Source organism: Mesocricetus auratus, unplaced genomic scaffold (genome assembly GCF_017639785.1).
Source record: "Mesocricetus auratus isolate SY011 unplaced genomic scaffold, BCM_Maur_2.0 Super-Scaffold_100027, whole genome shotgun sequence".
Taxonomy (NCBI): domain Eukaryota; kingdom Metazoa; phylum Chordata; class Mammalia; order Rodentia; family Cricetidae; genus Mesocricetus; species Mesocricetus auratus.
The window spans coordinates 3,251,175-3,263,976 of NW_024429208.1; the positions used below are offsets into that span (position 1 = coordinate 3,251,175).

General features: G+C 59.0%; 3 protein-coding genes across 4 annotated transcripts; 2 read left to right on the plus strand and 1 right to left on the minus strand.

Annotated features, from left to right (window-relative positions):
* The first annotated feature begins 109 nt into the window (after positions 1-109).
* On the plus strand, positions 110-1,960 carry B3galt4 (beta-1,3-galactosyltransferase 4). Of its 2 annotated transcripts, none has more exons than XM_005084852.4 (2): positions 110-268; positions 606-1,960. In XM_005084852.4, exon 2 carries the CDS (start codon positions 622-624, stop codon positions 1,726-1,728), a length of 1,107 nt encoding a protein of 368 aa, XP_005084909.1. In that variant the 5' UTR covers positions 110-268; positions 606-621; the 3' UTR covers positions 1,729-1,960. The 2 variants fall into 2 exon arrangements, with proteins under 2 accessions (XP_005084909.1, XP_040588144.1); XM_040732210.1 differs by lacking the exon at positions 110-268 and adding an exon at positions 306-484.
* Positions 1,961-2,184: 224 nt separating this feature from the next.
* Positions 2,185-10,424, minus strand: Wdr46 (WD repeat domain 46). Its single transcript, XM_005084856.4, is given in 16 exon segments — positions 2,185-2,490; positions 2,624-2,737; positions 2,862-2,957; positions 3,034-3,128; positions 3,232-3,436; positions 3,438-3,546; positions 5,822-5,921; positions 6,826-6,961; positions 7,065-7,215; positions 7,321-7,425; positions 8,880-8,941; positions 9,027-9,114; positions 9,225-9,337; positions 9,449-9,529; positions 9,630-9,839; positions 10,065-10,424. Coding segments are annotated over 16 exon segments (1,839 nt in total). The 5' UTR covers positions 10,134-10,424; the 3' UTR covers positions 2,185-2,385.
* A 150-nt stretch (positions 10,425-10,574) lies between these two features.
* On the plus strand, positions 10,575-12,035 carry Pfdn6 (prefoldin subunit 6). Its single transcript, XM_005084854.4, has 4 exons — positions 10,575-10,870; positions 11,049-11,119; positions 11,202-11,326; positions 11,696-12,035. The coding sequence occupies exons 1-4, from the start codon at positions 10,807-10,809 to the stop codon at positions 11,817-11,819; spliced, it is 384 nt and encodes a 127-aa protein (XP_005084911.1). The 5' UTR covers positions 10,575-10,806; the 3' UTR covers positions 11,820-12,035.
* The last annotated feature ends 767 nt before the right edge of the window (positions 12,036-12,802 follow it).

Consider the following 12,802-nt stretch of genomic DNA (forward strand, 5'->3'; position numbering starts at 1 on the left):
AGTTGAGGCTTACAACCCAGCTCTACTGTGGCTGCAGAGCAGAATCGTCCACACCTCCCTTGCCTTCTGTGTGGTGTAATAAGGTCACGGGAACACTCATTTGGTAGAACCGCCCCTTCTCACCTTGGTGCAATCACCCCTGGGTGCGAACAGGCGGTGCCTCCGGTGTTGGCCGCCCCAAGGGGGAGCCCTGGCAGGTTTCGCCGGATGCCTTAGTTGGAGCGCAGAGCGGCTGAGTAGGTACAGCGTGAGCATTTGCTCCGCTCGGGTGAGTTCAATTGGCGGAGGTTCGCTACGCTGGGGATTCTAGCTGGGAGAAGTGGATTTCCGGATACAGGAAGGGCTGGGCCAAGTGTGCGGGCATGATGCTCGGCGACTTCCGGCTTAAGCGGCATGATGGGAAGGCAGTGGGGGAGGGGCGCAATGGAGGATCCGAGCTTGGCGAGCGGGCTAGGGGAAGATAGCGGTTTCCGGGGCCGTTGCGGTGAGCTTGGGGCTGCACCTCACGATGCGCCGGGTCCCCCGTGCACAGGCCGTGTTTCTGCAGCCGCAGCTGGCTAGGCTGGCTCTCCCGCCTCCTGGCGCCCTAACCTTTATTCCCGCAGCTCCCTGCGGCTCACGATGCCCCTCAGCCTCTTCCGGCGCCTCCTCCTGGCGGTCCTGCTGCTGGTGATCATCTGGGTGCTCTTTGGACCCTCCGGCTTTGGGGAGGAGCTGCTGAGCCTGTCCCTGGCGTCCCTGCTGCCTGTCCCGGCCTCACCCGGGCCGCCCCTGGCCCTGCCCCGCCTCTTGATTTCCAACCCCCAGGCCTGCGGCGGCCCGGGACCCCCTCCCTTCCTGCTCATCCTGGTGTGTACGGCCCCGGAGCACCTGAACCAGAGGAACGCCATCCGGGGGTCTTGGGGCGCCATCCGCGAGGCCCGGGGGTTCAGGGTGCAGACGCTCTTCCTCCTGGGAGAAGCCACAGGACCGCACGTGGCCGACCTGGCGTCCGAGTCAGCGGCTCACAAGGACATCTTGCAGGCCTCCTTCCAGGACTCCTACCGCAACCTCACGCTCAAGACCCTCAGCGGCCTGAACTGGGTGAAGAAATACTGCCCCATGGCCCGGTACATCCTCAAGACGGACGACGACGTGTATGTCAACGTCCCGGAGCTGGTGTCAGAGCTGATCCAGAGAGGGGGCCCCTCAGAGCGATGGCAGAAGGCCAAGGAGCCGCCGGGGGCGACCGCAGCGGTCGGTGAGCACGGAGACCGGGGAGTACCGCTTCTGTATCTAGGCCGGGTGCACTGGCGGGTGAGCCCCATCCGGACGCCAGGGGCCCGGCACCGCGTGTCGGAGGAACTGTGGCCCGAAACCTGGGGCCCTTTCCCCCCTTACGCCTCAGGCACAGGCTACGTCCTGTCCGCCCCCGCAGTGCAGCTCATTCTGAGGGTGGCCAGCCGGGCGCCCCGTCTACCTCTGGAGGATGTCTTTGTGGGTGTAAGCGCGAGGCGAGGGGGCCTTGCCCCCACACACTGTGTCAAGTTGGCCGGTGCCACTCACTACCCCCTGGACAGGTGCTGTTATGGGAAATTCCTGCTAACATCCCACAAATTGGACCCCTGGAAAATGCAGGAAGCCTGGAAACTGGTGAACGGACTGGATGGGTCTGAGCCCTTGTGCTCCTGGCTCCAGGCGTTCCTGGGTGTCTCGAGGTGCCGGTTCATAGCCTGGCTCAACAGCTGAGCCCTGGGGCCACAGAGGTCAGCACCTCACAGACCGGTGCCCCAGAACCAGTGCCCAGGCTGCAGCTCCCTTCCTGTGGCCAAATCCGTCTCCTCATAGCAGACTCTAGGCAAGGCCTGGCCTGACAGCTCCAGAGACAGTCACCAGGGAGGGATAGGGACTGCAGGGCGCCAGGGACTGCCCTGTTCTCACCAGCTGGACAAGAGCCCAATAAACCTGTCTTCTCAGTCAAGTGCAAGTCCTCACCTGTCTTCACCATTTGGACAGCCACTCTGGGGCTAAGGCCACTAAGAAACAGTAGGAGAGGGGAGGAGAGAAGCAGGGCGATGGGCTGAGTCTAGAACAGCCCCATTCAAGGGGGGAAACATCTCCGGGATGATCCAGACACTTCTCCAAAACCTTAATACCCACCCCCACCCCAAGGAGCTGGGTTAGATGAGACTCAGGCACATGGGATGAATTCCCTTCAGATCTTTTATTTACTTGTGCGTTCGTGTGTGTGCACGCTCGTTTGTGTGTGTGCACGCGCCCGTGCTCACAGGCTCTAACTTGTGAGACTGGTTCTCTTCTGCCATGAGTCTTCTGGGAACTGAACTCAGGTTTGGCGCCTTTGCCATCTGACCGCTATAGGTCATCTTGGGGAGCGCTGTCTCTGGTTCACCGCACAAATCTATCCAGTGCAGACGGACGGGCTCCGGTAGGCTTGCTGGTTTCTTGCTTCTGCTGCTGCTGCTGCTGCTCAAGGCTCTGCCTGACTTTGTCCTGGACACAAAGTGGGGAGCACAGGGCACAGTGAGCACAGGCTGACACCTGGTCACCCCATGTCACTTACCCTGCGCTCCTGGTCACCTCACATTCACAAACCCTGCACTCCTGGTCACCCCACGTCACTTACCCTGTGCTCCTGGTCCATGACCTTCCTCTTCCTCTTCACCAGGCTGGCCGTGGAGCTTCGGCCCTTCTGCTTTGCCTTGGGTTGGAAGGCAGCCTTGGCATCAGGGTCGTAGCCCTGACAAGGGACAGGAATGAAATCAGAACAGCCCCGCCCACCAGGCTGCACTTTAAAACGGGTTGGGCACAGAGGTGAGGGCAACACTCAGCATGGACAGCTGGGCAATCGCCAGCTCCATTACCAGTCTCTCTATCCGCTCCTTCTTCTGCTGCTCCAGAGAGACCACATCCACCTCAGCCAGGGCTCGGGGGTCCAAACAAATGAGCTCTGCAGGCACCTGGGGAGGCAGAAGCGGGTCAGGGCCGCAGGGCTCCAGAAAGGGCTGGGAGGCGAGGGGCAAAGCCAGGACTCACCTTTTCCAGCAGGGCCTTCACCTCCCACTCCTGGCGTTGCTTCCGGCTCCTGTAGGGGTTATTCTCCAAACCATCGAAGTTGGGCTCAGCAGACCCTGAGGGCGGCAGGGAGGAACACGGACTGAACCTAGTCCTGCGACTCTGGACAGACAGGGCCTGCCGGGCCTCCCCAGCTGGTCCACACTCTGGCCCACTCACCGGGGACCAGCATGCTGGAGATGCCTCCGCTGTGCCCCACCCCCAGCACGTCTTCAAAGGGGCAGAACTGGAGTCCGTGCACGCGGCCTGAGAGTCTGTGGGTGAGGTAGGGCTGCTCCAGGGAGGGCGAGCTGGCCTGGCCCTGCCCCGTCCATATGTTGACCACGTCACCCATTCCTGCAGCCAACAGTCCCCGCTGGGAAAAAGGCCAGATGCCCTGCTCCCTGGGGCAGGGTCCGGGCACTCAGGGGCTGGAATGTCCCTCGCAAGTCAAAGATTTTCAGCTGGTGGTCCAGGCCGGAAGTGGCCATGTACCTGTATGGGAGATGGACCAATTAATCTCTAGTGGGCACTGACAGGATCTGTGGCCAAGTCTGGATGTGAAGGAAAAGACCAGAAAACTCTCTGCACCCTTGTCCACATAGCAAATTCTTTTTTTTTTTTGGTTTTACGAGACAGGGTTTCTCTGTATTGTTTTGGAGGCTGTCGGACCAGGCTGGTCTCGAACTCACAGAGATCCGCCTGCCTCTGCCTCCCGAGTGCTGGGATTAAAGGCGTGTGCCACCACCGACCAGCCCACATAGCAAATTCTAAGCCAGCCAGGGCTACATAGTGAGACCATGTGCCCTGCCAAAAAAGCCATTGGTACAAACCAGAAATGACGGAGAGCCTGGACGGTGTCACATGCTGGGGTGGACCTGACACACCACTGTCTGTGGGATACAGTGGGGAGTTAGTTCCAGCCTGGCGACCCTGCTGCTGGGCGCACAGGAACCATTCCAGGCTCCAGAAGTCAATTCGGGCTTCCAGAGAGAGGAAGCTTTACCCATAGCCTAAGGAGAACCAGAGCTCAGCAGGGACAGGCTGGAGGTTCACAATGTTGTGACTATGATGCTGACCAGGGGATGAAGCCCTGGGCAGGAGAGCTACAGCTCAGGTCTGGTGGCCTCTAAAGGCACAGAGCCAAGCTTCCCCACGCTCCAGAGCTGAGCTGGCTCAGATGGAGAGATCGGACAGAACCATCACCTGTTCACAAAGACAATGGCAGCAGCCAGAGCAATCTCAGCATCTTGAAAGCTTTTACGCATTGGTAACATTCAGGCTTTCCCTGGTCTGCCTGTTTACTGCTTTGTTTTGGCTTAAAAATATGTAAAAGTGGGGAGTGGGGGCGCACAGCTGAAATCCCGGCACTCTGCATTCAAGGCTGGTCTGAAAGCCTGTCTCATAAAACCAAAACTACAATGATGCAGAAAGTTCATGTAGAAAACCCCTAATTGCCAGTGAAAGAGGAAGTGGCTTCATCGGTGTCAGAGGTGACATGTAGCCAGCTCCTCTGAAAACAGTTCAGGGACATGCCGCAGAGAGCTGGCAGCACCGTGCCTGTCAGGAAGGGCGCGGTGGGCAGCTTGAGCTCCCAGAGGGACAAGGAACAGCGGGCAGGACTTACAAGCAAGAGCAGGATAACCAAAACAAGCACCAGGCCTGGGCCCAGAAAACATGGAGAACACGAGTGTCTGCCTGGTTTCAATAGGTAGCCCACACTAGTTTGTTCTTTTGTTTTTTTGTGTTTTTTTGGTTTTTACGAGACAGGGTTTCTCTGTATTGTTTTGGAGGCTGTCGATCCAGCCCGGCCTCCAACTCACAGAGATCCGCCTGCCTCTGCCTCCCGAGTGCTGGGATTAAAGGCGTGCGCCACCAATGCCTGGCAGCCCACACTAGTTTTGCACTGTGAATCCTCCTGCCTCGGCCTCCTGGCTGCTGGGGTTAAAGTGTGCACTACCAGACCCCGCTCAGGCAATCAATCAATGCTTTTGATTCCTGAGCAACCTGGGAACTGGCACGCCCATAATCCCACGCTGCAGGCTGAGGCTTGAAGCTGTTCTGGGTCACCTGTGTGGGCGTGGCTGGAGGTGGGTTAGTTTTGTAAGCCTTCCTTTAGCTGTTATCAGTCATTAAAATGAGTCCAGGTGCAGTATGTGCAGTGCCTAGCAACCAGGACACTGTGTCATCCTCATCAGATGTCAGTCCAGACCTAGCTAGGCAGCGGGTTGGGGTGGGTGTCTTGGGTCCCTGAGAGGACCAGCGTTCCCTGTGACTGTTGTGATATTTTCTTCTTAATCCCCCTCATCCTTGAGACACAGAGCACCTCTGTCGGCAAGGCTCTGGGCTGACCTGCAGACACCAGCATGAATCCCAGACTCTACCCTCATGGGCGCAAGAGGAGTTGCATTCAAGTTGGGGAAACTCTTCTCAAAAGAAATGGGAAAGCTGGGCGGTGGTGGCGCACGCCTTTAATCCCAGCGCTCAGGGAGGCGGAGGCAGGAGGATCTCTGTGAGTTTGAGGCCAGCCTGGTCTACAGAGTGAGTTCCAGGACAGCCAGGGCTACACAGAGAAACTTTGTCTCGAAAAGCCAAAGAAGCAAGGAGGGAAGTGCACCACCTGGAGGCACTCCCACCCGACTCCACAGGACGGCAGGGACGGCAGGGACGGCAGGGACGCACCGGGCCCCTGGATGCAGCCTGGGCTCCTGTCTTTTCCATGTCTTTCTGACCAGCCACACCCAACTTCATCCCCAGACAAGTGACTTACGTGCCTGTAGAATCCACTGCCACAGCCCGCACCGCACCGCGGTGACACAGAATCTTTGCCAGCGGCTCCTTCACAGCTGGACTCCACAAAGACACGGTGCCTGGGAGAGGAGAACCCGAGTTACTAATGCAAACCGGCCCGGAACTCTTCCTGTGGTGTTAGCCTAAGGTTACTGAACGGAGGAAGGGCAGGACCAAGATGAAGAGGCAAAGGGTGACCTCCAAGGCGTTGTGTGGCTGCAGTGCCTCGGTGGGGACTGGTGTGGGGTGCACAAAGCCCTGGGCCCAGTTCCCAGCACCACAGAACGCATTCACAGAGCGCATTCACAGAGCGCATTCACAGAACGCATTCACAGAACGCATTCACAGAACGCATTCACAGAGCGCATTCACAGAACGCATTCACAGAACGCATTCACAGAACGCATTCACAGAACGCATTCACAGAACGCATTCACAGAACGCATTCACAGAACGCATTCACAGAGCGCATTCACAGAACGCATTCACAGAACGCATTCACAGAACGCATTCACAGAACGCATTCACAGAAGCACAAGAGAAGCACAGGAGAAGCACGTCAGTCAGGCTGGCAGCTTCTGCTGTGTGCTAAGCTGAGGCAGGACCGTCACTGGAAACTCGGGTTGTAACGAGTACCTGCTGTAGGATATTTCTTTGTACCCTGTGATTGGTGTAATAAAAACTGAATGCCAATAGCCAGGCAGGAGGAACAGGCGGGACTTCTGGGCAGAGAGAGAACCATGGAGCAAGGCAGTCACCATCAGACGCTGAGGAAGCAGCATGGACAGTACGGGGAGATGAGGTAACAAGCCACGCAACAGAACACAGGTCAATAGAGAGGCTAAACTAAGCTATGAGAGCTCGTGGACAAGCCTAAGCTAAGGCTGAGCTTTCGTAATTAGCGAGTCTCCGTGTCGTCTGGGAGTTGGCTGGCACCATACAGAAAGACTTGTTTCAAAAGGAGAGAAGCAGTCAGCAACTGACCATTACTGTGCCCGAGGTGGATGACAGCATTGTACGGGTTCTGCGCCATGACGCTGAGACGTCCCGCCCGAGCATTGAGAGCTGTGACGATCTTCCCCACCGACACGTCCAGGTAGGTCAGAAACCCTGTCTCTGACTGAGAGAGAAGGACAAGTCCAGTTGTCCGGTGTCCCCATGGGTCCTAAAGGACAAAGGTCCTCCCAAGGACTGCCGCAGGCCCCCTGCCCCACGCCACTCACACAGGTGGCCAGGAGGAAGTGGAAGGGAAGGAATTCAAGCCGAGTCGCGCGGTCGCAGCGGCGGATGCAATGGAGCTCGATGCCCTGGTTGTCGTAGATGTAAAGCCAGCGGTTCTGAGCGACAGCGAGCAGAGCCTCAGAATGGAGGAAGCTGGGTAGACAGGGGGAGGAGTTTCATGGAGACAGGACCCCAGGGCATCATCCAATAGGGACCGGGCTGACCACTCCCATCGGCCGCCAGCAAGGAAGCACTGACTGGATGTCCTGGACTGCTTCCATGACGTTGATCTCACACATGAGCTTCTTTGTCACCCAATCGAGGGCAGCCACGTGACCCCGACGACCTCCCAATGCCAGGTGTCTGTGGGAGGGGAAGCAAAGGCAGCGTTGATGCAGGGAGCGCCCCGACCTGACTGGAACCATTCCGTCGGTCCCGCCCCAGCCCCTCGACAGACAGGAGGACGCGCTGATGCTGTAGACAGCGACAACCAGACTCGCACTGCATCACCGAGGAAGACCCGGCTCCTGTGGCTGAGGAAACACAGCCACATCTTAGCTCATCAGTCACACGGGGGCCAGCGAGATGGCTCAGTCGGTAAAGAGCTTGCAGGAAAAGCCCAACATTAGACCCCAGCCTGGATCCCAGCGCCAGGGAGGCCGAGCCAGGGAGATCTTGCTGGACACCAGTCTAGGCAGCCAGCGAGCTCCAGGTTCAATGAGGAGCCCTGCTCAGAATTACGGTGGAGGGACTAGAGAGATGGATCAGCGGTGAAGGACATTTGCTGCCCCTGTAGAGAACACTGGGTTCAGGTCCCAGCACCCACATGTCAACTCACAACCAAACCATCTGTAACCCCAATTCCTAGGGATCTGATGCCCTCTTCTTACTTCATGATGCCAGGCACACGAGGCTCACGCAGGCAAGCAAAACGCTCATATACACGAAACGATAAAAAACATTTAGAGAACTTAGAAAGCTGGGCGTTGGTGGTGCACGCCTTTAATCCCAGCACTAGGGAGACAGAGGCAGGCGGATCTCTGTGAGTTAGAGGTCGGGCTGGACCGACAGCCTCCAAAACAATACAGAGAAACCGTCTTGTAAAAACAAAAAAACGAAAACAGAGGTCCAGCAGGAAGGCTCCGTGGCTAAAAGCACTTATGGTGTGAGCCTGGCGACCTGAGTTTGAACTCCAAAACCCACATAAAGGCAGGCGGAGAAGAGTGCTCTTTGAGCTGGGCACACACAAGCACACTCACTCACTGATGACAACAGTAAACAGGAGGAACAAAGGGAAAGCAATACTTGGAGATGCCACGCCAGCCTCTGGTGATGACAACGCACACACACCCATGTGCACGCACACACCACATGAACACGCACACATTCAAAACCGTCCCTGCAAGCTGAGGGTAGGCATAGCTCAACAGTCAAGTGTAAGCTTCCCGAGCGCACACATGTCACTCGTTCCTTATCCAGAACAGAAAAGAGACTCAATTTCCTCCAGCTCACGCTGTGATGAGCCCCCCCCCACCATAGACTGCATCCTCCGGAACTGTAGGCCAAAATGTAGCCTTCTGCCCTTAAAACTGGGCAGGGGAGGGATGGGAGAGGCAGCGCAGAGAGATGGAGCGGAGCTAGGAGTGCACGCACAGCTGTCTGGATGTCCGGCACAAGAGAGAACCCCAGCCCCAAAGCAGAGGACAGGATGACCACACCCCACCCCAGGCTTCCAGGTTCCCTCCTGGCCTCCGGGTGCACACAAGCAAACTAGTCCTTTGTAGAAAGAGGGAAGGGTCAGTGGAACTCAACCTTACCTCCCTGTTCTGGAGTAGTTCAGTCTGTAGGGTCCAAACTGCCTCAGATTCAGGTCGAAGTGCTGGGGAAGGGTGGGAAATGACCCTGAGAGAGTGAACTCCCCCAGGGAAGCAGTCTCCCGGGCGGCTCCTCCCGCTCCGGCTCACCTTGGCGGCACTAGCAATGTCCACGGCCTCCACGATGTCTGTCTGCAGTATCTTTGCCGTGTCTTCCCCATCTTCTCCCTCCAGGAACCTGAGAGGCACAGTTAGGACGACTGAAGCGACGCTCTCCAGCGTGCAGCCGGCGTGCAAACATAAAACCCGCAAAAAACCGAAGTCCCAGAAAAGGCGGGGCCCGCTCACCCGGGTTCCTCCGTAAGCAGCAGCTCCGCGCGGGCAGCCCTGACGCTCGCCTCTTCCTCCTGCGCTTCAGCCGTCTCAAGCCTGCTGCGGGTTTTCGGCTTCGAATGTGGGAGCTACGGCATTGTTGGACAAGGTTGGAAGCAGCGAGGGGCATCGGTGAGGTCCCGGGAAGGCCGCCGGCAGACGAGGCACCACCCACCCCATCCAGCCCTCCAGTCCCTCACCGCTCGGGACTTGTCGATGCGACAGAACTTCCGGGCCTCCTCCACGGGGGCGGGGGCGGGTCCTGGGAACGGGTCCTGGGCCTGGCGAGGGGAAGGTGAAGATTCCGATGGGCCCTGGTCCCCTCGTCCCCGACCCGCGCCGCCCCCCTCCCCTCTACCCCCCGGTCAGTCCCAGGCTCACCCCAGACAGGGTCCGCTGCGGCTTCTTCTTCTGGTCTGGGGCATTCTTCGGGGTCTGGGGCTTCTGGCAGAACCGAGACTTCTTGGCGATGCGCACGCTCTTTGACCTCGGGGGTCGCGGATCCCTGGTTTTCGCCTTCTTCCGAGGCGGCCCCGGAGAGGCGCCCGCAGCGGCCGGGGCGGCCTCCTCCTCCCAGTAGCGCCGCGGTTTCTAGGGGCAGAGGAGAGAAGGGCTCGCACCCGCAGCCCGGAGCCCGAGCCCGAGCGGGAGCCTGCAGCCCGGTGCCCGAGCCCGGGGCCGATCGGGAGCCTGCAGCCCGGTGCCCGGGGCCGATCGGGAGCCTGCAGCCCGGTGCCCGGGGCCAATCGGGAGCCTGCAGCCCGGTGCCCGGGGCCGATCGGGAGCCTGCAGCCCGGAGCCCGAGCCCGCCGCTACCTTCCTCTTGGCCTGGGGTTCGCCGTCCTTTGGTGGGGCACCCCGGCCGGGCTTGGGGGCCGTCTCCATCACGTCTGTGACCCCCCCGCGAGACAACGATCCACGTGCGAAACTCCCCTCGGCAGTCCCGCGGCCCTCTAGGAAACTTCCGGGCGTCCCCACGGCCTTCACCCAATCCTCGCCGTGCGGGCGTCTGTAGCTACTGGCGCCACCTTGAGTGAGGGCACGCCTCGGCACAACTGAGCCGACAGGCTCGCCCGAACGGACGGCCCCTCCCGGCCGAGTGATGAACGAAAGTCAAGCCCGGGCCCCGAGTCCCGGTACCGACGAGCTCCTGCTTTCCAGATTAACTCCTCCGTGTCGCCCAAAACCTCTCGGGTTGAGCCTTTTCGGTAGAACGAGATTCACACGGGGCGGGAACTACAGGTCCCGACATGCATCAGGACGCAGCTTCCGGCGCCGCCTCTTTCCCGGCGTACCCGTCTACTTCCGGGTTCGCTAGACGGCCGAGGGGGGATAACGTGAAGAGGCGAAGGTCTGGCTTGGAGGAGGATCGGGGCGTCCGCGCTCGCTCCCCGTTTCCTAGCCGGTGTGCATCCTGGATGAGGAAGCGCCGCGGCGCCTGAAGGAGCGGCCGGTGGACAGCGCGGACTTCCCGCGGGCCGGAGACTGGTGCTCGGGGGCCTCGCGTTGCTTGAGACCCGGCGCCCCCGCCCTGTAGGCGGCCGGTCCCCCCTCCACCATGGCCGAGCTGATCCAGAAAAAGCTGCAGGGAGAGGTGGAGAAATATCAGCAGCTGCAGAAAGGTAGGAGAGCGGGGGTGCTGTGGCCGCGCCCCCCGCCCGCGCAGCCCGAGCACACCCCAAGCGAGGCACACCCCGCCGGGGCAGCCCGCCGCCCCTCGCCTCGGCTCCAGGGCTGCGGCGCTCGGGCCGCCTGGCGTGCCTAACTCACCGTGCCTTCCTTCTCCTCTCACCACCCCAGACTTGAGCAAATCCATGTCGGGGAGGCAGAAGCTGGAGGCCCAGCTGACGGAAAATAACATCGTGAAGGAGGTGAGGAGCTGGGGGCACTGGGGGCGCAGAGGATCCCTGCTGGGCACGGCCGTGTCATCCACCCGCCCCGTCCTCTCTCCAGGAGCTGGCCTTGCTGGATGGATCCAACGTGGTCTTCAAGCTCCTGGGACCCGTGCTGGTCAAGCAGGAGCTAGGGGAGGCTCGGGCCACGGTGGGGAAGAGGCTGGACTACATCACAGCGGAAATGTAAGTGCGTCCTCACCGTAAAGCATTGGCTGGCCTGGAAACTCAGGACAACCTCTACCTCCTCAGGGATGGGCTCACAGGCCGCCACTGCGTTTGTTGGGGGCGGGGGCGGGGCACGTGAACCGTTGTGCACACGGTAAAGTCGGAGGACAACCTGCGGGGAACCCAGTCTCCTTCCTGCCACGTGGGTTCTGGAGATTGAAGTGTCAACCTCGGAGGAAAGCGGCCCTACCCACTGATCTACCCCAGCAGCCCTTCGTGTCCGTGTCCGGCCCCCCCATCCGCCACCCCCCAATCTCAGTCGCCCTCTGCCACTCAGCAATGAGTCCCCACTGATCTCCCTTCTGCTTGTCTCCGTCCCCTCCTCAGTAAACGCTACGAATCGCAGCTGCGGGACCTTGAGCGGCAGTCGGAGCAACAGAGGGAGACCCTTGCCCAGCTGCAGCAGGAGTTCCAGCGAGCCCAGGCAGCAAAGGCTCCTGGGAAGGCCTGACCCCATGGAAGGGGGAGGGGAGGGAGGGGTGAGGCAGCTCCGGGGTCTACTCTAGAATAGCCAATAAAATGCAAACCAAGTCCGTTCTTTCTGCCCACTCTTTTCCTCCCTTCCTCTGGGATACAGTTCTTGACATGGAGTCTCTGGCGGTGTTCTGGCGTTGTTTTCCTTCCTGGTACTGAGAACTAAAATCCGGGCTTTGCCTGTGCGCCTTCAGTTCTGAGTCTGCAATGTCTCAAGCTGTTTCTTGCCTGTTCGCACAACCCCTTGTCTTCCCTCATGTTGGCTGGCACAACCCTGAAACCCAGGATAGCCCTGAGATGCAGTGCAGTGTGTTGAGAATGTCAGTTTGAGAGCCCAGGGCATGATGTGGTCACCCACTGTGAGCAACTGTCCCCAAGCAGCCTACGTCATTGGCTTCTTTTCTCCTGTCTTCTTAGCTCTGGTTTGAATCTAACTTGTTTTGAAGTTTTTCTGTGTAGCCCTGGCTGTCCTAGATCTTGCTCTGTAAACCAGGCAGGCCTCAGATTCACAGAAATCCTCCTGCCTCTACTTCCTGAGTGCTGGGATTAAAGGTGTGTGCCACCACTGCCCGGCCGAAGGTAACTTTAACTAATCTGAAATTCTCCCAAACTCATTTGTCATGTCCACAAAGTTGTTCTTTCATTTCTTTGTCCCAAATTATATTATTATTATTATTTTTGTCTTTCAACACAGGGTTTCTCTGTATTATTTTGGAGGCTGTCCTGGAACTCCTTTGTAGACCAGGCTGACTTCGAACTCAGAGATCTGCCTGGCTCTGCCTCCCGAGTGCTGGGATTAAAGGCGTGCACCACCAACGCCCAGCCCCGAATTATTTCTTGTAATTCCGCCTTGAGGGACATCTGCAGTGATCTCTGTCCTTCAGGAGCCCCTGTTCCTTAGAGTTTGGGGCAAGAGGAAGCAGCCTATAAAGGAGCCAGGAATGAAGGTCACCAGGTTAA